Genomic DNA, 26,195 nt, shown 5'->3' with positions numbered 1-26,195 from the left:
AGCTCTTCGCCTTTCACCGGAAGTAACAGCACAGCAGTATGAGTGTTATTTGTATCCAGTTGAAGTTCCATGTTTACAAACAGATAATAAATTTGTTGTTGTTTCTTTTTCTTTTAGAGCATATAGTTTGGGGTGGTGTGTCTATAGGGAGTTTTGTCGTTTATTCGGCTTCTACTGAAACTTTTTTAAAGAAGCAATAGCTATGGAAATTACTGTTGTTTTGGACGAGGTGATGTAAGAACAGCTGCTACTTATAGAAAAAATACCATGGAACCTACAGTCATTTACAAAAGTATATACATAAATATTATATCATATCTACACTTTTGAAAAATAATATCTCAGATTGTATATTTTCCATATTTTAAATTCCTACACCTACTACAGAAAGATCGTTTCCCACTCCTTGAATCCAAATAAAAAATCTAGGGAGTATTCTATGAGCTCAACCAACAGCCATGTTCGATTCAGCACTTCTCTGCTTGTTAACTTGAGTTCTTCTCTCTTATTAGAAAATCATTAGGTTATATTTATTTGATTATACCAGTTTATGTGACTTATACCAGTTGCTTGTTCGATACGCTACTCTCCGTTTTAACTAATTGAATTAACGAAGTGAATCATTAAAGTGGTATAACTGCTATATTTGTTTGATTATACCAGTTGCTTGTTCGAAATACTACTATCAATTTAATTATGTCAGTTTATGTCACTTATACCATCGCTTGTTCGATACGCTACTCTCCAAAGTTTAACGAATTGGAAATAAATTATTTTTGATGACGATTAATTCCGATTCAGCTTGTTAATTTGAGTTCTGCGCTCTTATTGAAGTATCATTAAAGTGGTATAACTGTTATATTTATTTGATTATACCACTTTATGTAAATTTTACCAGCTGTTTGTTTAAGACACTACTTTCTATTTCTTTCTACTAATTATGCCAGTTTATGAGACTTATACCAGTTGCTTGTTCGATACACTACTCTCCAAAGTTTAACGAATTGAAGATAAATGGTGTTAATTGGAAGTTTAGAAGTCTTATACATTGCGAAGATATTTTCATTTGACTTAAATTTGTATTCATCGACCTTTCTTAATACGAGTATCAGTCCGTATAGCACAAAAATGGTTCGCACGCTTCCGTTCTGGAGGATTTACACTGATGGAATAATGTCTCTAGCGGAAAAATGGCAAAAAGTGGTCGACCAAAATGGTAGATATTTGTTTATTTATTTATTAGTATAATTAAAAAAAAAAATAAGTTGAAGTTTTATTATAAATACAAAAAGACTTTTTCGACTGCCATATCGTTTTTTCTTCGCCTGAAAAGTGAAGTTACGTTATTTTGCACTTTCAGTTACGATATTAGAATATTAATTGTATGCACTGTAATCTTGTATTGGTATTGGTGTAAAGTTCGTAGAATGCAAAAATCAAAACGATGTTAAATACAACTCTGAGAGGTCGTTAAGCTCTAAGGAGTTCGCACACAAATATCTAAATATTATCAAATATCAACAACGCTACAAACAAACAGCACAAGCCGTTTTGGCTCTCAAACTCACTCTCCTATGACCTAAAAACAGCGAAAAACACTATCAATTTCATATTTAGCATTACTACTAGCCAAACTAACTTTTTTAGCGTATTTTACAACCATATGGCAAAATGAAAATTGTTTTTATATGTAGATATGTATTATATCTCCGCTGTAAGCGAGCGTAAGTTAGAATAGTATATGCGCTTACAAAATCTTTCGACACTGGTGTCAGAAAATCAATAGAACTCGTAACTCCCAATCTCATAACGTATCCCTTTCCAAGCTAGTTAAGCGCATTTAAAGGATTTGCAAATAAATTTGTTTTTAAGACAAGAAATGCAAAATATTTTAATTAAACTGAAAGCCATTCACTCACCATTCTCTGCATATCCCGGTCAATCCTGCGCTGCTCGCCAACACCATCACCTTTGTACATTATGTCATTGCTTTGCATAAAACCATTTGGGACGGCACCGTTTTCACCAACACCATTCGTCTGTAGCTCATGCTGCGTATCCACATGATCCACTACTGCAGTGCCATTAATGGCTGCCTCAGTGTCTGCGCCAGAGTCAACAAATGAGCCGCCTCCAGTGACTTGATCCTTGATTGCATCCGTTTTGACCGATTTTTGTTGCGAATTATAATTGTAATTTAGGTAACTGCGACGCAGCGATTGCGAACGCGTCAGATTGCCAACTGTGACAGCGGGTGTTTGCGTGGACACCGCCGAACCAAACAAAAGTGTGGCCTTGCGACGCATTGCCGTTGCTGCTGCTGCACCCCCAAGTGAACCGGCTGCATGTGTGGCATGACGCTCATATAGTTGTTTCTGTTGTTGCAGTTGGTGTGGTTCAAGCACTCCTGTGAGTGGGTGGTTGTAGCGGCTGGCCGTAGTGCTCGGCATATTGCTCAGGTGGCGCGTGCTACGTTCCATTTCCACATAATGCTCAGTGCTGTTAAATAGATTTGACTTTGAGCCGCGCATGCGTAATGAAGCGGAACGGCGTAATGGGTCGGTTGAGTGCAATAACTGTTTCGATTCTCTGCCATGTGAGTGCTGTGGCGAATGTTGCTGCTGTTGTTGTTGTTGTTGTTGCGGTTGCTGCAACTGTGGTATTTTACTCGTATTCGTAGTGAGTTGTGTTATTGTGGCGCCTGAAGGCAATTGCTTTGTTGCTACATCACTCACGGTAGCCACTACAATGCTAGGTGTGTTTGCTGCTGTTGTTGTTGCTGTACCATTTGTTGCCACAGCCGTCATTGCATTAGTTTCTTTCACAATATCGGTTATTGGGTTATTGTTGCTTATCACCGCTTGCTTTGCCTCTACCTCTGCCTCTTCCTCCGCCCTCTTCTCGCTCAGGCCCCCTCCCGCGTCGGTTGTTGTTGCCACACATGACGTTTCGACAAGCGTCGTGGCTGTCGCTGTCGTTGCCGTTGACAATGATGTCATTGATTTGTCACGTCACTGCAACTGTAAAAGATGAGAGCAGTTAGTTGTGTATGTACATATGTAGTTATAAGTATTTGTGTGAGAGATTTAGTTGCATGACATTTAAAGCAAGTTGCAGTGGAAAGCGTCTGAGTAAAATCGAGCTACTGCAATTGGCGCAACAGCATAAAAGCATGATTAATTAACTTAATTATTATGAAAAGTAAAAAATTGGCTGTCGGCATCATTTGGCGCTTCTCAGGTCCAGCTAATTAAAACTTTCATTTGTGGCGGCTGCAAAAGCAACAACAAGTGCAGTGAATGTCTGTTTCATGTTTGAAAACAATTTATTTATTTTTTTCTCGTAATTACTTCACTTCTGATTTTCCTTTCCTTTCGTAAACCAATTACTTGTCTATACACCACTAATACGGCTTATTAGATGCTAAATTATGCGATTTGCTATAAATGAATGTAGAGTAATGAGCAAGCAATAGAGCAATTAATGGTTTAAAGGCAATGCCGATTAATGAATCCACATAAAAACTACGTAAATGAAGGAATTTAAAATAAAAAAAAAATAAATAAAATAAACTTTTATAAAATAAAATATATTAATTTTTATCGATTTAAATCAGATTCCAAAGTTTATAAGGGCTTCATACGGTTTTCAGTAGTTGAGCTTCTTCAAAAATTTGTCTACGCTCAGTTAAACACCTGATCAAAATTAAGTCGGTCTGGCCAATTGTAACCAGGCGAACCGAATTGATAAGACATTTTTTTCTAGATTGGTGAAACCTTTTTTATGCTATGAATTATGATATCCATATGTCATTTAGTGTGTATTTGCAAGCTATTCCTTAACGACGCGAAAAGTTTGTCTGGCAATACATCATTCCACTGGATCATTTAGAATATTTGAGAAATTCAGAATCAATATTCAAGAAAAAATTAAATTAAATTAATTAAATTTTCATACAGAACAATTGTTTAAGTATAAAATAATATATTTTTCTATAAATGCTCAAGGTTAACAACGTAATTTGGACCAGAAAGTAAACTACACTTTTAGAACCCCCTGAGGTGATCTAGTGACTGATGCCCAGAGCATACTGAAAATATGTAGGGAAAACTTCTCCAACCTGCTGAATGGCTGTGCAAACTTAACATCAGGAGATGGTGAACCCGATTGTGCAATCAATGACGATGGAGCGGATGTCGCATTGTCCGATCGTAAAGAAGTTCGAATAGCAATTATCCGTCTAAAGAACAACAAAGCGGCGATAGCCGATTGATTGCCGGCCGAGCAATGCAAATACGACAGCGAAGAACTAATAACTCGAACGAAAGCATGTCCGACGCTTGGAATTTAAATGTGCTCTGCCCAATCCACAAAAACAGATCTCACAATCTGCGACAACTACCATAGTATAAACCTCCTCAACATCACATATAAGGTTCTATCGAGCATATTACATATGTGAAAGATTAAAGCTCACCGTCAACAAGCTGATTGGACCTTACCAGTGTGGCTTTAGGCCTGGAAAATCAAAAACTGACCAGGTGTTCACCATGCGCTAAAAAGACCCTGGAAAAGACCCTTGACAAGAAAATCGACACGCACCACCTCTTCGTCGATTTCAAAACTGATTTTGACAGCACGGAAAATGAGATGTCATTATGCCGCTATGTCTTAATTTGGTATTACCGCAAAACTAATACGGTTGTGTAAAATGACGTCAAAAGCTCCATCAGGGTCGAACAGGACTTCCCCAAGCCTTTCGATACCCAACGAGGTTTCAGACAAGCCAATTCTCTATCGTGCGACTTTATTTATCACTATTGTTTTTAAAAAATTTTAACTCAGCCCAGGCTCTTGACCATAAATTTCCAGTCCAAATGATGATATGAAGATAAAGCATCTAAAAGAACAATTAGTATTAGGCTACGCAAATAAGTTTTCGCTAATTTTTTTCCAAAGAAAATGCAATTTTATTGTAAGAAAATTATTAAAAATGAATTATTCAAAGTATTGCCCATCGCTAGTTATAACTTTTTCCCATCTTTCTAACAAAGCTCGCACACCCTTACTCTGAAACTTTTTATCTTTTGATGCAATCGAAGAATCAATACATTTCCATTGAGTGGAACTACTTCTGAACCAGACCAAGTGCCATCCAATGAGTCAAATAAAATTCAGAAGGTGCAATATCTGGGCAATAAAGCGGGTGAGGTAGTTATACCCATTTAAGCGTTTCCAGGTGAAATTTGGACGAGTTTGGCAACGTGAAGCCGAGCGTTGTCTTGCAGCAGAATCACTTTTTCGTGTGTCTCCTGGTACTGAGGTCATAAAGAACCATAGTTCCTTGTCTCGCTTTGAAACGGCTTGGTGGGTGACTCCCAATGACGGCTAACTCCCAATACTGATGCAATGTTCGTTTCAGGCGGTCCGTCCTTAATATCGAAATCGCCGTCTTTGAAGCGACGAAACCAATCACAGCAAGTTGTTTCACTTGAAGCAGCACCTTCATAAACTTTTTGGAGTTCCTGATGTGCCCCAGCCACCGATTTCTTTGACTGAAATAATAAAATGGACACTTTCCACAAATGACGATTATTTGAAGAAAAAAATGGGACATATTCACCCAACCAAAACTATATGACAAATTTATAGTACAAAAACTCTAATTTGGAAACGCAGTTTCTGTTCCAAATGTCTAGGTTAAGTTTATCACGTTTTGGATATATCAAAATCGATCACTACTAGTGAGCTGTTGCGCACCTAATAGCTACATACTACACATAAATCTAATAATTATAAATTTCTTCACGACAACTCATTTACATTTTAATCATTTATTTGAAAAAAGAGATAAATAATTACACATAACCAATTGCATTAATTAACGCCGTGGTCGTAAAACAAGAAATTAGACTGCCTTTAAGCAAAAAAAAATGTCAAGAAAAAACAATGACTTCAGCGGCACCGAAGCTGTAACACCCTACATAGCGGCATTTCTCACATTGTAAAAGGGTATAAAAATGTCTTTATGCCTGAATTTGATCGGCCGGTTTGTATGGCAGCTTTGCGCCACAGTGGTTCGATGTGAACAATTTGTTCGGAGATTGTACTGTTGCTTTGGACAATAATCTGTGCCAAATTTTATGAAGATATATTGTTAATTATACAAGTTTTTCATATAATAACTTGATTTGTATCAATGGAGTAACTACCATACAAGGTGAACGATATTATACTGGTCCAACATCGGCGTTTCCGACTTATGAGGTTACATGGGGTTACAGGTATAAAAAATCCAATTTTTTATTATAATTCTACTACATTCAAATTTTTCCGAGCAATAGTTTCGAAGATACAGCCTTTAGAACTTGTGCGCTCGAGGCTAAATGCGCTGTCTTTAAACGCGTTTTTCGCGAAACTGTGGTTTTGAAGTCGGTTGGAAAGATTTCTCGAGAACTACTTAACCGATCTTCATTAAATTTTTCACAGGTCTTTGAGATACAATTCTTACAGACGTCGTCGAAGGTTTGTTTCCCCCAAAAATTTCAAAATCTTTTTGTTAATAGCGTATGTTTGTAACAATAAAAACTTCTAATAAAATATTTCATTTTTTATATGAGAAAAAAATTTTTGAAAAAGGCTGTAATTCACCCGACGAAACCGATGTAACCCTTTATGTGAAGCTTCTTTGGGAGAATAATTCGCGTAAATACAGACAAGCGGCAAACTGAATATACCCTGCTCAGGTTATAACTATATTTAATATGCAGATATCGTGCTAAAATCGTAGTAATATTTGTAAAATAATATGGAATTTGGTATGCAGGAAATTAAAAAACAACTAATTAAGTAATAAGTAAATAAACTGGTCGAATTGCCGCTTAGTTAATAATAAAAAAGCTTCGCCGTCTTTGAAACACTATGCAGTTGCACAACTAATCAAGCTGCATGCATACATATGTACATGTTGGTATGTTTGTTAACGCATGAACGGTTTTCTTGCAATTTAACCAATGCAAACACCATGAGTATAAATCAGCGGTTCAAACAAGTATTTGCTACCAATAAATTTGCGCAAACACGCACGTAAATTCATCAACTGGCTTTGTTACATATTTGCAATTGTTTTTTTTTTTGCTTAATTTATGGCACATTTTAACGCGAAAAATTTATTAAAATTCCAATTAATTGCCTTGCTTATTTGAAAAGTGAAAATCCGAGACAGCCAATAAACTGGAACACAGCGGTTTACCACGCACAAGTGAATAGAAGCAGTAAATACTTATGTATATATTTAATATATGTGTGTATTTTTATACATATATACAATATATGTATATATGCAGACAATTTTTAAACTCATGATATTAGAGTAAGCGTAGTAAATAAATCATACTTAAGAGCGCGAAGACGGTGAAACGAGATTTTAAGCAAACAAAGCCACGCTTTTCTCCACACTTTTGTGCAAATTAGAGTTAATTGCAGTTAAGCGCTGCAATGAGCTTACACACTTGCCACAAGCTAGCTATAAAATGTACATATGTACATAAATATATATTATATACAAAAATGCATATATATATATAGCAAATATTAGCTTTTCCACAATTTCGCATGTAAATTGCGCACATAAAATCGTATTTGATGAGAAATGTGGCAACCGCATACCAGCAAGTGGTCGAAGAAAAATTAAGCAGCTAACAGTTGTGCACTAATACATTATATTTTATATATGTATACATTTTTACTCATATATGTACTTAAATACAAACACACATTAGCTGTGTAACAATGGATTGTACGTGTTGTGGCAACAAAATGTGCAATAAGTAGCATAGTACAAGCTGAAGATGTCGAAAGATTTTCATAACCACAACAACACAGCGGAATCAGCACACTTTGCGGTACATTTTGACGTTCACACTGTTTGTGTTGCATTGAAGAGTAACGAAAGAGCAACAGCAAAAAAACATTGAGAAAAACAATGCAAAGTAAAGAGTGGTAAAAGCCGTTAAACTAAAAGCTGCAAGACCGGAAGCTACAGCGCAAAAACACACGCGAACTTCCTATATGACGCTAATGTGTTAATGCTGACGTTTTCGCGCTTTTGCTGCCGTACACATGCATACACACATGCATAAATCAATGGTGGTTTTCAATAATTGCATATGCAATGGATGGTCCAGCTTTCTATGCATAATATGGTATATGTATACATACATACATATATGAAAATATTTAGGTTGAGTGAGCAGCACAAAGGGTTAGAAGGTGTGAGTTCGTAAGTTAATTATTGGTTCATTGAGTTTAAGACATTTAGTTAAAGCATAAATTATTTATTAATACTAAAACTAATAATAATTTTAATAGCAAAAAAAATTAAAATAATAGCTCTTCAACTAATGATTGGTCATTATTTAATGAGATCACTTTGTTATTGTGTACAAATTACATATGTTTAGCTTCAGATTAATATAATTTTCAAATTTGATTATAATTTAATTACAAAATCATAATTTAATAGAATAATTGCTTATACCATATACTTTACTGAAATAGACATATGTATATTTGAACTTATGCTATAAATAAATAGTACAATTATTTCTGGAAAAATTTTCAGACCTAAAAAATGCAGTTGAATTTATTTTTAAGCAGTGTTACCACATGTTTAAATGTTTAAAAAACTTAAGTCAATAAACAACTTACTGTATTACTAGGATAAAAATATTTTCTAATACTAAATACGTTAAAAAAGTCTCCAAATTAAAAAAATTTTGGAAAGGGTTGCCACCTCGATTTTAATTCGATTAAATTGATTAATTGACTTATTAATATATTTTAACAAACAAACTTAAAAAAGCATATAGTTGAAAATATTGTTTGGAAAAGATCTGGCAACCCTTTAAAACTTTTTAATAAATTAAATTGACGAATTGGAATAAATATATTTAAACAAATAAGTGTAAAAAAGCTTACAATTGTAAATATTTTAAAGAAGAGTTGCCACATGTTTAAATATATTAAAAGTAATAAATTGATAAACTGACATATTTATATTTGAACACATAAGTTTAAAATAGCTTACAATCCAAAGTATTTTTGAAAAATATGTGGCAACCCTTTAAAACTTTTTGGAAAATAAATTGATAAATTGGAATATTGCAATGTATTTAAACAAATATTCTTAAAAAGCTTATAATTGAAAATGTATTTAAACAAATACATAAGTGTAAAAAAGCTTACAATTGAAAACAATTTGATAAAGATGTGACAACCCTTAAAATTTTTTTAAACAATTAAATTGGAAAATTATAATATATGTACATATGTATTTAAGCAAATAAGCTTAAAGAGCTTACAATTGAAAATATTTTAGAGAAGGGTTGCCACATATTTGAAGCTATTTAATCTAATATAAAATATTTAAAAAAATATAATAAGTTTAAAAAAGCTTACAATTAAAAGTATTTTGGAAAAGATGTGGCAACGCTTTAATTTTTTTTGAACAACTAAACTGAAAAATTGAAAAATTACAATGTATTTAAACAAATTCATAGATCTAAAAAAGTTTACAATTGTAAAAAAATTAATAAGGGTTGCCACATGTTTATTTTTTCTGATCAATTAAATTGATCATTTGAAAAATTAAAATATATTCAAACATATTTATGTCAGAGATATTTTTTGTATTTAAAAAATAAGTCTAAAAAAGTTTACAGTTGTAAACAAATTTTAAAAGGGTTGCCACATGTTTCAATTTTTTTAATATATTACATTAAAGTGATTAATTGAAAAATTAAAATATGTTCAAACATATTTATGTCAGAGATATTTTTTTGTATTTAAAGAATAGATTTAAAAAATTTACAATTGAAAATATTTTTTAAAAGGGTTGCCATATGTTTCAAATTTTTTATCAGTGAAATTGATCAATTGAAAAATCAAAATATATTCAAACGCATTGATGTCAGAGATATTTTTTCGAAGGGTTGCCACCTATTTTAAATGTCGATAATAACAGATATGTCAATTTGGTTAATATCAACAATTTTTCAAAACAGTAAACGAGATTTAAAAAAAAAATCGCTGAACAAAGAAATCTGGAAGAAGAAGAACCAGCCAAAAGTACGCACCCATAAATCTATAGAGGAATAGCATTTTAGTGAAGATAAAATTTTGTAAGAAACGCACCTATAAAGAGCACAGTTAAATGGAAACTTACATATGTATGTTTTTATTTTATGTATCTAAATGCTAAAAAGTATATACATTTGTATATATGTATTTACGGAATATAGTGTATAAGATAAGCCATTTATCTATAAGTGAGCACATATTACGTTTTATATACAATTGATAATCGCCTTAAGTCAAAAAAAGTAGCTACAAATATTTTACGTACATGAAAAATATACGTATGTATGTACAAATGTATACAGAATAAATGATTAGCAAGACAAGCTGAGCCGATTTACCCACATCCGTCCAGCTGTCTGTATGAATATAACTAATGAGCTGGTTCTTAGGAAAAAAAGAGTCTAAGTTCCTAAGTTTTTGAGATTTCGATTTGATAATTTGTAAACATTCTTTTTTTTCTAAGAACCTGCCCATTTGTCGGAACCGCTGATATCAATTCACTATCGCATATAGCAGCCATACAAACCGGTCGATCAAAATCTCGCCTTTCTATGAAAACCTTTTTTATTTGACAAGATGTCTTCACGAAAATTGGCACGGATTATTGTTTAAGGCAACGCTACAATCTCCGAACAAAAATTAGGTTCAACACAACAAATATGCTGCAACAAGCAGCAATCTAAATAAATGACATTTTCAACTATCCACCTCGCAATATTCTGTTAGTTAGGTATTAGAATCTTGAATCACTCATTTCGATCATTGCATTTATTAACCTTTTGACTTAAGTGGCACTTCGGTTTCATAAAAATATTACAAATTATTGTTTTTGCTGTTTTTTTCTGATAGAAACACGAGCTTCACCGCTTTTCGTAACGAAATTACATGCTCGTTATAAAATTACAACGTGAGCCCATTGCGTATACAAATTTAATACCCGACTAGCTTTTTAGACCGCGATACTACTGATCGTCTGCGGCAGACGGCAATCTAATGTTCCCATAGCACAGCGCTATCGTTGTCACAGTTTCGTATGTTTTGCGGTTTTTTTTTAATATTTTTAAAAGCTCAATTAAAACATTCACCTCTCCGTGAAGTTTTTTATAGGCGCGTTTTGTATGCATGTCTTTGTGCATTAGGGTGGGTTAACAATTTTTGAGGCTTGAAATTGTTGAAAATGTGAAATTTTAATATTATAAAAATAATAATTACGATGATTTAAATAAATTTAATTAAGATTAAGTTGAAATATTTAAATATAATTAAGATGAAAATAAGTGAGTAAATTTTGAATGTATGTAATAATTAAAAAAAAATACTGAAATTTAAAATTTTTGTGATTAATTGAAATTTATAAGAGAAGGCCAATTTTAATTTCAGAAACAATTTCTTTTGGAATCCAAGTAGACTTAAAAAATTAATTATAATTATTTCCATTTACATATACAAGCATATGTACATATGTATGTACATACATACATATGTATGTATGTATGCCAAAATAACAGACTACATGTTTTATTTAATGATAAAAAAATCATCACTGCTCGTTTTTTTGAAAAATGACTAATTGATATATAGAAAACAATTCAGTTTTGATTTTCGAAAAACTTTTTCAACATTAAAAACACTTCAAAAACCTAAAAGTAATAATTTTTATAAGATATATTTTTTCCGAATTGTCAAGTGACTATTATTTAATAAATTTTAAAATAGAAATCCTGAAAATATTGAAATTTTTTTTAATTTTTTTAAATAAATTATTTAACTTCAATATAATACTTTTTATAAGAAATATTTTTCAAAAGCATATTCCAAAAATTAATATTATTTATTCAAAGTTTAAATAGAAATCCTGAAAATTTTAAAAAAATTTTTTCGATTTAAAAAAAAATTATTCAACTTAAATATAAAAATTTTTTTAAGACATATGTAGTTTTCTTAAGCACATTCCGAAATTCACGTGTATATTTTATATTAAAATTTTTAAACATAAATTCTGAAACCTTTTGAAAAGCAAAATTTTCAAATCCAAGTAGACTTGAAAAATAAAAAAAAATTATTTTTATTTATATTTAATGATAAAAAATCCCGAAGCACTTTTGAACCACCCAACGAATGTTTGTATATGCAGCATAAATTCACGTGTTCCCTGCGCTTGCACAAAAGCACATTTAATTGTAGTTTTTGCAGTTTAAAAATATTATGTGTTCCAATTAATTCTTTATTGTTTAATTTACCTTTCCTGATTTTATTTTAAAAGCCCAAAAAAAGCTTACTGAACGCCAAGTGTTTAAAGAGCAGTTGTTGCAATTTTGCTTATCACTTTGTTGTGTTGTTATTGTCTCTCATTCCTGATAAGGTTTTGAGATATTCTCGCTGTTACGAGCTTCACGCACACACTCTCATACCTGAAATGGTCTATTTTTTATTATTAGGAGAACTGAAAACTCAATATAGACGGCTCTGTTTGATGATTGTTAAATTTAGCGTATATATTTTGCAAATAAAATTTTATTTTAGAGGAAAGGAAGATACTAAATATTTTTAGGTATAAAATTTTTATTTTCAGTTTGCAAATTTAAAAAAAAAATTGTTCCAAAGTAATATTTGTATGTGTGTACATATGTACATATGAGTATGGTATGCATATCTTTATTGTTATATTTTATTTAAGTGCTGAGTTTGTGAAGGGTTATATTGACATGTGTGCGTGCAATTGTTTTTATTTAATTTCAGCTGTGTTTGGCCTACAAATATGTATTATAATTTTGCCCTAGTTCGTTTTGAACATTTCAATTTAAATGGAAAAATATTAAATAAACGAAATGAAGCGTGAAACATATGTATGTAGTACGTTAAAATAGCTGGCATTAAAATAAATGTTGCTGGCCTGTATTATTACACCTACAAATGTAAAAGGGAGTTTTTTCAAAAATATTTTTTCCACATTTTTATAGCCTTAAGCAACTATATAGCTTAAACAGAGTCCACACGTTGTTTTCCCCCCAAGAAGCTTCTCATTTGTCGGAATTGCCGATATCGGATCACTAAGCATATAGCTGCCATACAAACTGAACGATCAACATTCAACCCTTGTATAGAAAACTTTTTGATTTGAAAAGATATCTTCACGAAATTTCGCATAGATCATTATTAAAGCAATTGGTATAATCTCCGAAGAAATTGTTCAGATCGAATCACTATAGCATATAGCTACCATACAAACTGAACGATCAACATTCAACCCTTGTATGAAAAACTTTTTCATTTGACAAGATATCTTCACGAAATTTGGCACACATTATTGTTATAGCCAACGGTATAATCTCCGAAGAAATTGTTTAGATCGGTTTACTATAGCATACAGCTGTCATACAAACTGAACGATCAACATTCAACCCTTGTATGGAAAACTTTTTGATTTGTCAAGATATCTTCACGAAATTTTGCACAAATTATTGTTATAGCCAACCGTACAATATCCGAAGAGATTGTTTAGATCGGCTCACTATAGCATACAGCTGCCGTACAAACTGAACGATCAAAATTAAGTTTTTGTATAAAATCCTCTGTATTTGTATTCGTGAAGAGTATTAAATGCAGCTACGATGCAATTGAAGTTAATGTTTTTATTTTATTATTTTTTTTTATAAATCAGTTACTTATATGGTAAATGGTTTCAGCTTAGCTTTTAAGCTGAAGTAACAAGTAACTGCCCATATATGTAAGTATTATTATTGACACTTTTCAATATTTCTGCTATTTTTAAATAGCTTAGGCATCTGTTTGGCTTCTGCAAATGCAATAACAAACCTTACATGGTAGGTTTGTATGTATGTATGTATATGGTCACACATTTATTGATATTAATAATACCATCGCGGCGCTTACCTGTCAATGTACCATATAATATGCGAAGGCTGCAATTTTGCTTAATATCTTTATGTGTATTAAATCACAATGCAGTCAGTTAGCAGACAATTTGCATCGTCAGCAATCAATGAATATAACACATGTGCCACATATACAAATGGCTCGCATTTGAATGCGCAAAAGTCTATGTTTTTTGAAAAAAAAATTATGAAATTATTATTTTCAAATTTAGCGATTTTTTCAATTTATATTAACCAATCACTAATGTTTTTTTGCTGTAAAAAGTTTAAAATCAAAATTTTTAATTTTTAATTCAAAGTTAAAGTTATTAGTACAATATTCACTCTTACACTACGAGAGCAACAGCGCTCATCCGGCAACAAAGTGCAACTGAAACTTTTCAAACTTATTAAAACACAACAGCTTACTAAATGGCTCAAGTCGGTATGTAGCAATGTGACTTGCAGACTACGATTGTTGATTGTATAGGAAAAAAAACTGTAACAAAAATCGTGGAAAACAGAACTGTTGTAAGTCATGGCAAAATACAATAACAACGTAAAATTAAACATAATTAAAAAATGAAAATGCCAAGAAAACACAACGCTCGCACACAAACACACTAACTACAAGTATGCAATAGTACCTTCAGTTTAAAATAAGTGTAATAGCAGAAAAAGTCAAAAGTTTGTGAGTACTTAGGGTAGAGTAACGTTCGAAAAAGCCTCGAAGCGTTGGGCAAACATGATGCATACGATGTACATATGTATGTGTGTATGAAAAAAAAAAAATAAAGAAAGCAAAGACGATAAAAGATATTAAAACAAACCTACAACTTGATAATTATACTTATGGCAGTCGTAGTTCCACTAACTACCTAGTATCGAAGTGCCCTCTTTTCAACCAATCTGCCTCTTGACTACCTACATATCTGTGTAATTTGTATAGTTTGACTGTCTGATTTAGCATCAACCGTTGCGGTTTGTGATCCAATAAGTGAATGCGCTACAATTCAAATGAGATGCACATCGACTACCGTTTTCATACATACATACATAGTAAATGCATACATATAAACATACATACATAAATAAATGCATTAATATCTAGGCATAACGGCTAATTGAAATCCTTTTATTATTATAATGAAATATGCAAAATTTGTTTGCTATTATTTAAAGCCGCGATAGCCGCTCAACAAAGTATTAAAAAACAATAAAAAAACAGTTTTACTACCATAAAAATTAAAAAAAAATCGTCATATATTTACTTTTTTTTTATAAGTTAACATTCGCATATACATATTTTATATTTTTTCCAATTTGAATTCACTTGATATTCTTTCTCAATTTAAATGCATTTTTATTTTTCTATTATTTTATTTTTATTATTAACTTTAATGAGATGACTCCACATTTCTAAGGCGAGTTCGTGGTACACAAAGCCGTGTGTTTTCTTGCGGAACGGTGTTTTCGCTCGTTCATTGGCCATTATTGCATATATTTGGCCATTAATGTATGTACATATGTATATTTTTAATATATAATTATATTTACCATATATATTAAAGTATGGCATAAGGATATTTGTCAAAAATTACTTGCAACTATAAATAATATCAAATTATAATTTTTTTTAACGATAATTTTTATTAATAATTTGTTTAAATAACACTTAATTTATATGCATACATAAAGCGAATTTTCGTTATCCACTCATTTGAACGCGCTCGACGAAGCATAAACAACAGTTTGTGTTGAACATACCGCATCGATGTGACGGTGCACATTTGTAGCTGTCAAAGTTCTGGTGTGACATTTGTAAATTTTGCTGTGTTGTGTTCGTGCATTTTTCTTGCAAAATATAACCGGAATATTTAACTCATTCAACAACTCGTATTTCTACATATTTCAAAAATAAGGTAAATTAATAAATCAAAAATTGACTCAAACAAAAATTCAACATTTTCGTATTATTGCCAGCATGGATCGTTTATTACGTTTGGGTGGTGCAATGCCGCAAGCTCCACCACCAACAGATGCCCCTGTTGTGGATACCGCCGAACAAGTATATATCTCCTCGCTGGCGTTATTAAAAATGTTAAAACATGGTCGTGCTGGCGTACCCATGGAAGTGATGGGTTTGATGTTGGGCGAATTCGTCGATGATTACACAGTACAAGTAATCGATGTGTTTGCTATGCCACAAACTGGTACTGGCGTCTCAGTTGAAGCTGTGGATCCAGTGTTTCAAGCAAAAATGTTGGATATGTTAAAACAAACTGGTCGTCCAGAAATGGTGGTTGGCTGGTACCATTCACATCCTGGTTTTGGCTGTTGGTTATCCGGTGTGGATATTAACACACAACAGTCCTTTGAAGCTTTATCAGAGCGCGCAGTTGCCGTTGTCGTCGATCCCATACAATCGGTGAAGGGTAAAGTAGTTATTGATGCCTTCCGTCTAATCAACCCGAATATGCTTGTACTGGGTCAAGAGCCGCGTCAGACAACTTCAAATTTGGGACATCTGCAAAAACCCTCAGTCCAGGCATTGATTCATGGTTTGAATCGGCATTACTACTCAATTAGTATTAATTATCGTAAAAATGAGTTGGAACAAAAGATGCTGTTGAATTTGCACAAGAAGTCATGGAAGGATGGACTCACATTGGCGGATTACAATGAACATTGTTCCATCAATGAAAGTACCGTGCAGGAAATGCTCGAATTAGCCAAAAACTATAATAAGGTAATTAATCAATTGAAATCTCCCAAATTCTTCAAATATTATAATATATATTTTTTTATCTGTTTGCAACTTTTAGTCGCTCGAAGACGAAGAAAAAATGACACCAGAGCAATTGGCAATCAAAAATGTTGGTAAACAAGATCCTAAACGGCATTTGGAAGAGAAAGTCGACAAAGTCATGCAAAACAACATTGTGCAATGCCTTGGCGCAATGCTCGATTCGATTGTATTTAAGTGAGCTAACATTTTCCTGTTGCATTTGACTTCAAATTTCAAAACCGCATATACAGAACACTCAAACTGAGCAACACGTTTCAGTTTACTACGCATTAATGTATTTTTAAAAATAACATCATAAATGAAATAAAATATAGAAATAATAAATACTTTTGTACTTTACTACAGAAACATATCATTTAAACGTTTTAGGTTTGCAAAAAAGTAGTGTTATTGTAGCCTAGTGAGAACTTTCCTGAAGTAATTTGGAGGAGTGCTGTTGAGTTGACAGTCTTTGTCCGCCAATCCGAATTCGTTCCGTTTACTTAGACCAGACTGTTGTGAGAATGGAGTGAAGTAATAAGTATCATTGATATACACAATAATTATTATATGAACCGTCCCAATTTATAGTTAGTAGCCATTTCTGATCTGAATATATATTTTATAATAACAAGCAAGAGCCTCAATTTCGATATTGGTATCAATACGTATGCAGCAAATAAAACTTGGTCAAATACCTTATAATTTCAAAATCCATAGAGAAACGCAATAAAAATAATACTCACAAAGTGATTGTTCCATAGTTAACCAAACAAATTTCGTAAAAGAAAATCATTTACATATAATTCTACATTATGAGCGCTTATTAACATTAACACATTTATCTCACTTCTCTGGTTTTATTTAAAAAGAAGTTTTTTCATTATTTTTTTGTATTCTAATTAATTTTTTGCACTTGTTAAGGAAGTTATTAAATTTAATGACACTTCTCAAAAAAATATAAACATCTGTCAGTTTCCGGCGGCTTAACCTTTCGCATTCATGAATTTGAAACTTGGCAGCACTGAACGACATAAATGCCATACGCACACTCTTAACATATTCAAATTTGAAAATTGTTTGCGATATTCGTAAACTTTGAAATTTTTATATTATAAATGGGGAAATAATGCAGTTTGCGTAGATTTTGTAATAATAAAAGGTTTATTAATGATTTCTCATACAATGATTTGATATTGATTGCATTTCAAATATGTATTTGAAGTTTACTCTCAACCAAAGTTGGTATATTTCCTTAAAATATGGCTCATGCCAGCTGGATTATCAGCAGGCACCATATGTCCAGCGCGATCGATCCAGAACATAGTGAAATTGCCAGCGGTCTTCTCATAGCCCTCCAAAATGCGATTAACACTGATGCCAACGCGTGGTGCCGCCTCGTACGAAGACTTATTATTCCATTGCATTTTCTCAATCCAGTTAACTGTGCCTGGAGTGGCACAAATCAAGTCCAGTTGTCCGGAGTAGACACCTACCTGCAGTGTTGTGTTGTTGAGAAGTTCCTCGACTAAGCGTATAAGGGAAGAAATATTTTTAAGCGTATCTCTTTTTTCAAATTAACTTAGTATATTTTTACCGATATGTATCACTGGCTTCATAAAGTCTGTACTCAATCTGGTGAAAGTGACACTGCTTTGGGAACCCCATCTTACCTTAGACGATATATTTAGAGCTTTGTGTACTGGGCCGCGCATTAAATCTTCCAGGATTTGATCGCGATCCTCATCGATATCATAATCATATTGTACCATAGTGCGGTACATTAAATCTATAAAAGTAGATGTTCTTGTTATTGACAGATGAGTAAATACATCGAGTACACATGTACCCAGCATGTTATTACATACCCTTAATATTGTTACTTCTCAATAATACGTTGGCATAGGCATCACCACTAGTTGGTGTCTCGATATTGTAAAAGTCCACACCCTTTGACTCACGCAATAAAACAGATTGTGTAGCACCCCATTGGTTTGTGGCTTGCGTCCATTTTTCTTGATTGATCAAATCTTCCGTTTTATTGGCAGCAGCGGCAATTTTTTCATAACCATCTTGATCCACAACGCCCTGTTGATATAATTGTTAAGTAATATAAACATAAAAACACATGTATGTATGTACAAGTGCATATATACTTATATATATAAGGGCATATACTTACCATTTGCAACAACAATGGCGCCCAAGCCAAAACGGAATCAATCGGTGACGTCCATGGATCACCCAATGCCACCGAGGTCAAATTGCTGCGCAACTCACCACGTTGTATAGCATAATACAGTTCCAAAGCGAATTCTGGTGCCATTTTACCACCATAACTCTCACAGAATATGTGCAAAGGCACACTTTCGAATTCGGGATGTTGCTGGTAGAAACCCTTCATCAAACGTACCAAGTCCAAAGCAATCTCATTATTATTTTTCGTTAAGTAACGCACGCTATCAACATAACTGTAACCACTACCAACGGGATTGTCAATGAAGAGCACATTCATATCCTTAACCCACGTGAAATTACGGTAATTGCCATACAAATCGAGTGGACCCAACTCTTCGAAATTACCATAACCAGTCGACGAAGCACCGGGACCACCTTGCAACCAAATGGCCAGCGGACGTTCGGTGTATTTGCTCACATTAGCGGTGGTGTAGTATAGCCAGTAAAACATATGGGCGCCAGTGCGCACATCGACATAACCCCAATCCTGTTCACCGGGGCCATAGCCGGTTTTGGCTAGACGACAAAAGCAGGGAGGAAACGTATGAATAGAGGGAAATAAGTGATTACGTGAAGCGACAGTCAAGCATGTATGTGTGTGTGTGTGAAATGATGCCTTTTAAAGGATTTTAAATAGTTGGTGATCTTAATTCGTCAGACCGCGACATTACCGTGACGATAATAACTTTGAATGGCATGAGAAAACCCACCATATATTTTAGTTTGTCAAATATGACAACTTCAGTAATTTTTAATGCCTAGTAATCTTCGTGCCTTAGCATAAGAAAATTTATTGCAGGTCTAAGGGATCGAATAGCATTAAATTTCCTCAACAAAAGACAAGCAATGATAATAAATAAAAATTGTCTGGCAGTTTTGAGATAAGTTCTATTGAATTAATTAAGACAACTATAAAACTACTGAAGGCTTGTCGTCAATATATCAGTTTCATTTTCAGCAAATTTATCTTTTATCACGGCAAATGAGATAATAAATATTTGTATTTATAGAGTCAATGACAGGCGCTCAAACCCTTATCATTATAAGTATATCTTCGTAAACATGAGCACTATAAATTTGAGTATGAATCTGTCAATTTAAAAATAATATTTATCCTGCACTAAATTACAGCGAATCAGTTTGAGGTATTAACGTAGTTGTCATTTCAAATTTTATTTATTATACCTAATATAATTTAGCACTTAAAAATAATATTATGTTGGAAAATTACGCCTGAAAGACGACAAAATGTTGATTAAATCAAACTTTAATGATTTGTTCGGCATTACTAAGTTTTTTGCATAGGAAGATCAAATTTTTGGCTTTTTATCACATAAGTTTAGCGATAACTTTTTAATCTTTTTGAAATTTTTGCACTTTAATATGCATCAACCCTGGTTGGCTTCTCAATATTATATTTTATAAAAAGAAACTAAGTATTTTTTGCAAATAAATCAATAAAAGAATTCTTTATATAGAAATTTAGCAAATAATGCAAGAAAACATGAAAAATTATCTCAACAATAAATTACCGTTATTTTATACTGAGAACAGTTTTTGAAGAAAGAAGCGAGGAAAATTTTACCAATAAAAATAAATGTAAATATTAAAAAAAAAAAATAACAGATTTTCAAAGACATGATAATAATTCAATGAAATTCAACTGAAATATTTTGTAGGCGCAATTCTCTTGTTTAAATTAAATTATATACATTTTTTTATATTATTTACTTACCTGTAGTGGCTGTAACACAAATTGCCAACAGAATTGCTGTGCAGATTAATTCGACCCGCATTTTAAGACAATAAAATTAAACACTTAAAAAAAGTAAAGCCGCGTACAAAACAAAAGCGAAAATGGGACAAACCCTACGACAATACGTTTTATCTATGATGTTACTGTTTTTTTTATAGACTCTACTCCGCTGGAAGTCGCGTGCGACGAGAAAGTGTTCGAATTACCTTCTGCCCGGATTGCGGTGTCGATCATGCCTTTTATTGGCAAATATGCTAGGTAGCTTCTTATCAGCTACAACAACACGCGTGACTTAATAGAGAGTAGTATACATAAATTAATAGAGGGATTCTTTTTAAATATGTTAACTAATTATATACAATTGTAGAGGTTATCAAAAAGCAAATAAAATGTCAAGTGCTTACTTACATTAGTACGCGTATGCGGGAAATCTTCTAATGGTCATTCTGAATGTTTTTACCCATGAGACTATTGGTCTAAAACCGGTTTCGAGCCAACGATTTTAAATACGAAGATTTTTATTGATCTTAAAATTTTTTTGTCAGTTTTTGAGATATCCCAATGAAATTTAATACCTTTGTAGGTGCATTTTCATAATCAATTGGCCATTTGTCGGAATCAGCCAGATCGGAGAACTGTATCACATATCTTCCGCACAACCGGTTATTTAAATTTTTTAAATTTCGCGTTAAAAATCACTGGCTTTAAAGGCCTTAATTTTGTCTCTTAGGTAAAGTTGTTCAGAATGATCCGTAAAAGATTAAAAAAAAAATCGATCCGCTCTAATATACATATACACTTTTTGATCTACTCGCATTGATGCAAGTGTGTAAGCCATTTAGTATAGATAAAGATCAATATAAGTAGATAAAAAGATATTCTATTATATAGAGTGATATAAATATAGTTCAATTTCTTGTAGTTTTTTATCAATAACTATGTGAAATACTTATGTATATATGTATGTATGTTTGGATATTACAAAAGAAATTTTTAGTTGTCACTTTCAATAACTAAGGTTCATAAATAGTTGGGAACAATAAGTAAGCGAACTAAATTTAAGTAAAAATTTCATCGCCATAGAATATTTGTAAATTATATTCTTTCTAATAAATACTTCATACTCAAACAAGAAAATTAAATAGCAAACTTCGAACATCGTGAAAACCGTTTGCTGTCATGACGTTTAAAAGATAACATCAATAACGGTTCTTATTGAGAGAAAACACATTTTGTGAAAAAATAAATAAATTTTAAAATTAATAAAAATTTATGAACGCCTGTGTGTATTTTTTAATTTACACAAAATTTAAAACAAGAAAAAAATTTATAAATAATAATTATTAATTATAAAAAATTTAAATACGGATCAATAGAGTTTCTTGTTGTGTACAGTATTTGATATGCAACTGTTCTCACTTATATCAAAATTCAATTGTGAATAGGTTTCTCGTAATGAAAAAGCATCATCGTTTCGTAAACAAGTGGTAGCTTTGTGCAGCTAATTGGTTAAAGAAAAACTAACAAATTTTCACAGGTGCAGTCATAAAACTACAACCAACCAAAATCAAAATTATTATTGTCTGGCTTCTAAGTGCAGCTGCAGATAAGAATTTTTGATACCATGGCTACGGTACGCATACCGAAACAAAAGGTGATACTTTGTGGCGATTATGGTGTGGGAAAAAGTTCACTATTTCGTCGCTTCACCAACAACACATTTGGTTTGTAGGCATAATTGTATAATACGATGGAAAGCAAAATAAATACTTATAATTATCTTTGGCACACAAACACAATGATTTTCCTCCATTTATAACAACAGTAACAGACACAGATCGCAAATCAACATTAGGCTTGGATCATATAGACCGTGACTATACTGTCGGTGATAAACAAATCAAGGTAAGCCGCTTTGTATTATACAAAATTAGAATACACTTTTACATTTCGTTTTTATGACAAACAAGCTACAATTATGGGATACCGGCGGTATGGAACGTGTTGCGTCTGTTACATCTTCTTATTACAAATTTGCTGAGGGTGCCATACTTGTTTTCGCCATGGATAATGCCGCATCGTTTCATTCCTTGTCACAACATTTACTAGATATTGTAACTTACGCTGAAAATGCTAAAATATTCATTTGTGGCAATAAAAGTGATTTGGCCGAGCGTGAACCACAAGTGAGCGATGCTGAAGTAGAAGCATTTTGTGAACAGTGCCACAGTTTAATTAGTGCTACTTACAAGACATCCTGCAAAACATCGGATGGCGTTGAGGAAATGTTTCGTGATATATCTCGTATACTTGTAGATGCTAATCGCTCTAAAATGGAACTGCAGGCATTGGAACAACACAGCTTCAAAATTGACTCAGCTGCTGAAGCTGATACGAATGAAGAAAGTTCGCAATGCATTTGCTAGCAAATGGGGAATGTGGAGTTCGGTTAAAGAGAAGTAGGGACGAACTTCATATAACGAATAGAAGGTGGTGTTAGAAGTATAATGCGCTTCTATATATTTATTTATTAATTATTTATTACTTGATGTTACAACGTATTTATGTTAACTATATCAAAACAGCTTGAATGTGTTTACGAATATTTCTATTTTTACAGTTTATAATAAGATTTATTTTTCGTCACCAAAAACTCACAAACAACAACTTGTAATGTCACAAAACAAAACATAAATTGCATTTAATGTTATCTAAAATTTTGGTTGTAATCCGTCCAACATTCTTGGAACTTTCATGATTTTAAAACAAAAAAATAACACCTGAGAAGTTTAAATAGGAAAGGATCAGAAGCCAAGTCAAACAAATACCATTAAATTGCTTGTCGAATTAAAATGGCTAAGGGCAAGAATACTGTTTTTATACAAAAGTAACATTTATATCGATAAAATCAACTTACAGAAAAATACATACTATGGATTCTTTTAAAATAAGAACCTCATTTATCTCAAATACTCATAGGAATAGAAACTAAATGTAGTCACAGCTTAGTTCTGAATTCAATAAAAAGCAAATATAATAAAATTGTCTTATAACGACATGATTATTTAATTTAATAACGCCATTGTTTTTATTTTAAAGTTTTACGATTTTTCGTTTGAAAAGTATACTTTTTACACTTCAACAAGGTATAAATTATCATAAACCGAAAGGAATGTATAACAAAGAAAGTCGATTGCATAAATAAATACATAAAATATTGTCTAAAGTAATATAACAAATAAAATAATTCCTTAATAAATTTATTAAGCGGTAGGGGCACTAGATGAAAATGTCAAGTAGAGACTTACACCTACAGCGACCACAAAACACACCCCAACTACATATAATACAGCCTTTTCTCGCAATGCACGTAACATCATGGAGTTAAGTGTTCTTGAAGCTCTTCCCAAATCTGCATTAGTTTCTCTCAAACGTGAACGTGCACCTTGCAAAACTTCACGCTGATGATTTAAATCATTAAGCACATGCGCTCCCAAAGCTTCTGTCTCAAGCGCTACGCGATATCCATCAGCCAAACGATTTCCCGTACGTTCTATACGCTCCGAGTTTTCTAATAGGCGTTGTCGCTGATCATTACCAATGGATACATCATCATAATAGTCGCCGTCTCCTCCGCCCAGCTCTAAAACTGTCATATGTTGTTTTTGCTGAGCTTCTTTAGCACTACGGTAATCATTTTGAAGCCTTTTCAATTCTACCTGTGCACAACTGACCTTATTTTGGAAACTTGGGCGTAATGTTACGTCTATGTCGCGAATTTCTAAAGTCATTTGTTCTAACAGTTCATGTGCTTCAGCAAGACTTCCATCTATTTTAGAGCTAAGATCTCGTCTTTCCACTGTAAGGAATTAGCAATTGCCTTTAATTCTTTAGGATTTATTTACACAATTCTTACCCCCTTTCAACTGCTTTAGTTGGGCTATTTCAGATGTGATTTCCGCTATCAACACAGCATATTGCTGTTCATATTGTTCAAGTAAAATCATATTGAAATTCTATTTTGATTTAACAATATGTTTCCCAATATATTATTCCAAAATATTGGACTTAAAGCTGTATATTGAAAGAAAATTGTCACAATGAAAAACAGCTGATCAAATTTGTCAGTTCACAAAAAGAAAAAAAACAAGTTTAAATTATTGTGAATAGTACATAAAAGTCATCGGTTTATGTCAAAAATTCATCCTATTCGCTCAATTTTCGTTCTTTCATTTGCCACACGTGTTTACAAATTTTTAAAGTGCGTATTTTTAATATTCTGCAGGAAATATCTGTATTTAATACATTAAAATGTCGGACAAGTAAGTAAATAAAAACGTTTCTTCATGGAAACTATAATAATTTTGCTATTTTCATCAAATTGCAGATACGCAGTGCCCAATAAGTTACCAGGCAAAACCGTGTCGGTGCTGGCGCATCGTAAACGCCGCATTCTTCAAGATAAAGCAACACTAGAACAGAAGAAAGCTTTGAAAACTAAGAGGGTTGCAGGAGCGAAGAGACATCACAAATTCCGACGTCCAGAATCATTTGTTATGAATTACCTTAAAGCAGAGCGTACAGCAAAACGTATCAAGCAAACTATACGCCGCACTAACATAGTTGACTTCAAAGAACCTGAGAAGACAAATGAAAAACTGCTTTTGGTTATGAGGCACGCAGGGTAAATAAAAAGATAATCCGTTTAATATAGAGATATAGTAATATATTTCCATTAACAGTAAAAAAGTTTTCGACGAAACAACAAATAAGATTTTAAATACATTGTATCTGTCAACTCGTCACAATGCTGTATTTCTACGCAACGATAAGGAAACCCAAGTATTGCTCAAAGTTATAGAACCTTTTGTAGTCTATGGATATCCAACACTAAGCACAATACGTGAATTGCTATTTAAGAGAGGTTTTGCGCGTGTCAATTCAAGAAAAACGCCCATACAATCTAACGCTCTGGTGGAAGAACATCTTGGAGATAAAGGAATAATTTGTTTGGAAGATATAATCCACGAAATTTACACAGTAGGACCAAACTTCGATGCTGTGAAATCGTTCCTCTGCAGTTTTATGGTAGGTTAAAACAAATTATATTTATTGTACGATAAATATAATAGTAATAATTTATAATAGCTTTCCAGTCCCCGAGACGGATGGAAGAACAAAGTATCTGTGCCTTACAAAAGAGGAGGCGAGTATGGCGATCGAGGTGATGCGATAAATGATCTAATAATGCGTTGTATGTAAATGTGTTATTATAGTTAAGTAGTTGCATAATTTTTTTATTTTACTTTTGAAGAATAAAATTGTAGCATAAGTTGAGTGAATATCAATAAATGGTGTATTTATTATTCTAAAGTTGAAATCTTACTGTACTCAACAA

General features: G+C 32.6%; 6 protein-coding genes across 11 annotated transcripts in view; 3 read left to right on the top strand and 3 right to left on the bottom strand.

The window, feature by feature from the left end:
• Window positions 1–26,195, bottom strand: part of LOC105224395 (protein quick-to-court) — a 48,370-nt gene that overhangs the window by 16,558 nt on the left and 5,617 nt on the right. For 2 of the 6 annotated variants that reach the window (XM_049461605.1, XM_049461613.1), the window contains exons 1-3: window positions 14,035–14,198; window positions 1,920–3,020; window positions 1,752–1,826 (exon numbers count right to left, since the gene is read on the bottom strand). In XM_049461605.1, coding sequence (XP_049317562.1) covers window positions 1,752–1,826; window positions 1,920–2,999 — 1,155 coding nt within the window. In that variant the 5' untranslated portion in view covers window positions 3,000–3,020; window positions 14,035–14,198. Of the gene's footprint in view, window positions 1–1,751; window positions 1,827–1,919; window positions 3,021–10,916; window positions 11,132–14,034; window positions 14,199–26,195 lie in introns of those variants that run through there. The other 4 variants (XM_049461608.1, XM_049461610.1, XM_049461616.1 and 1 more) reach the window with 4 other exon arrangements.
• LOC105224394 (26S proteasome non-ATPase regulatory subunit 14) lies at window positions 15,777–17,148 on the top strand. Its single transcript, XM_011202461.4, has 3 exons — window positions 15,777–15,937; window positions 15,999–16,764; window positions 16,841–17,148. The coding sequence occupies exons 2-3, from the start codon at window positions 16,000–16,002 to the stop codon at window positions 17,000–17,002; spliced, it is 927 nt and encodes a 308-aa protein (XP_011200763.1). The 5' UTR covers window positions 15,777–15,937; window position 15,999; the 3' UTR covers window positions 17,003–17,148.
• Window positions 17,945–21,023, bottom strand: LOC105224393 (retinoid-inducible serine carboxypeptidase). Its single transcript, XM_011202460.4, has 5 exons — window positions 20,777–21,023; window positions 18,986–19,557; window positions 18,672–18,891; window positions 18,401–18,592; window positions 17,945–18,331 (listed from the first exon to the last, which is right to left on the bottom strand). The coding sequence occupies exons 1-5, from the start codon at window positions 20,835–20,837 to the stop codon at window positions 18,036–18,038; spliced, it is 1,341 nt and encodes a 446-aa protein (XP_011200762.2). The 5' UTR covers window positions 20,838–21,023; the 3' UTR covers window positions 17,945–18,035.
• On the top strand, window positions 22,263–23,874 carry LOC105224392 (ras-related protein Rab-19). The gene is made up of 3 exons (XM_011202459.4): window positions 22,263–22,521; window positions 22,623–22,702; window positions 22,768–23,874. The coding sequence occupies exons 1-3, from the start codon at window positions 22,422–22,424 to the stop codon at window positions 23,221–23,223; spliced, it is 636 nt and encodes a 211-aa protein (XP_011200761.2). The 5' UTR covers window positions 22,263–22,421; the 3' UTR covers window positions 23,224–23,874.
• Window positions 23,880–24,909, bottom strand: LOC105224391 (vesicle transport through interaction with t-SNAREs homolog 1A). Its single transcript, XM_011202458.4, has 2 exons — window positions 24,714–24,909; window positions 23,880–24,656 (listed from the first exon to the last, which is right to left on the bottom strand). Exons 1-2 carry the CDS (start codon window positions 24,802–24,804, stop codon window positions 24,061–24,063), a joined length of 687 nt encoding a protein of 228 aa, XP_011200760.1. The 5' UTR covers window positions 24,805–24,909; the 3' UTR covers window positions 23,880–24,060.
• On the top strand, window positions 24,971–26,170 carry LOC105224390 (uncharacterized). Its single transcript, XM_011202457.4, has 4 exons — window positions 24,971–25,119; window positions 25,185–25,481; window positions 25,540–25,885; window positions 25,946–26,170. Exons 1-4 carry the CDS (start codon window positions 25,109–25,111, stop codon window positions 26,057–26,059), a joined length of 768 nt encoding a protein of 255 aa, XP_011200759.1. The 5' UTR covers window positions 24,971–25,108; the 3' UTR covers window positions 26,060–26,170.

This window comes from Bactrocera dorsalis, chromosome 1 (assembly GCF_023373825.1).
Source record: "Bactrocera dorsalis isolate Fly_Bdor chromosome 1, ASM2337382v1, whole genome shotgun sequence".
In the NCBI taxonomy this organism is placed as follows: domain Eukaryota; kingdom Metazoa; phylum Arthropoda; class Insecta; order Diptera; family Tephritidae; genus Bactrocera; species Bactrocera dorsalis.
Note: the sequence above shows the minus strand (reverse complement) of the source record. Positions and strands in the feature narration are given on the sequence as shown.

Bases quoted from the DNA above. Each gene is read 5' to 3' on its own strand.
- LOC105224394 (XM_011202461.4), top strand. From the start codon at position 16,000: ATGGATCGTTTATTACGTTTGGGTGGTGCAATGCCGCAAGCTCCACCA. The intron at 16,765-16,840 runs GTAATTAATCAA...TGCAACTTTTAG, and splicing joins TAGCCAAAAACTATAATAAG to TCGCTCGAAGACGAAGAAAA.
- LOC105224391 (XM_011202458.4), bottom strand. From the start codon at position 24,804: ATGATTTTACTTGAACAATATGAACAGCAATATGCTGTGTTGATAGCG. The intron at 24,657-24,713 runs GTAAGAATTGTG...AATTCCTTACAG, and splicing joins ACTAAAGCAGTTGAAAGGGG to TGGAAAGACGAGATCTTAGC.
- LOC105224393 (XM_011202460.4), bottom strand. From the start codon at position 20,837: ATGCGGGTCGAATTAATCTGCACAGCAATTCTGTTGGCAATTTGTGTT. The intron at 19,558-20,776 runs GTAAGTAAATAA...TTTGTCGTCTAG, and splicing joins TTGTGTTACAGCCACTACAG to CCAAAACCGGCTATGGCCCC. The intron at 18,593-18,671 runs GTATGTAATAAC...CTACTTTTATAG, and splicing joins GAGAAGTAACAATATTAAGG to ATTTAATGTACCGCACTATG.
- LOC105224392 (XM_011202459.4), top strand. From the start codon at position 22,422: ATGGCTACGGTACGCATACCGAAACAAAAGGTGATACTTTGTGGCGAT. The intron at 22,522-22,622 runs GTTTGTAGGCAT...TTATAACAACAG, and splicing joins CTTCACCAACAACACATTTG to TAACAGACACAGATCGCAAA. The intron at 22,703-22,767 runs GTAAGCCGCTTT...ATGACAAACAAG, and splicing joins TCGGTGATAAACAAATCAAG to CTACAATTATGGGATACCGG.
- LOC105224390 (XM_011202457.4), top strand. The intron at 25,482-25,539 runs GTAAATAAAAAG...TTCCATTAACAG, and splicing joins TTGGTTATGAGGCACGCAGG to TAAAAAAGTTTTCGACGAAA. The intron at 25,886-25,945 runs GTAGGTTAAAAC...AATTTATAATAG, and splicing joins CGTTCCTCTGCAGTTTTATG to CTTTCCAGTCCCCGAGACGG.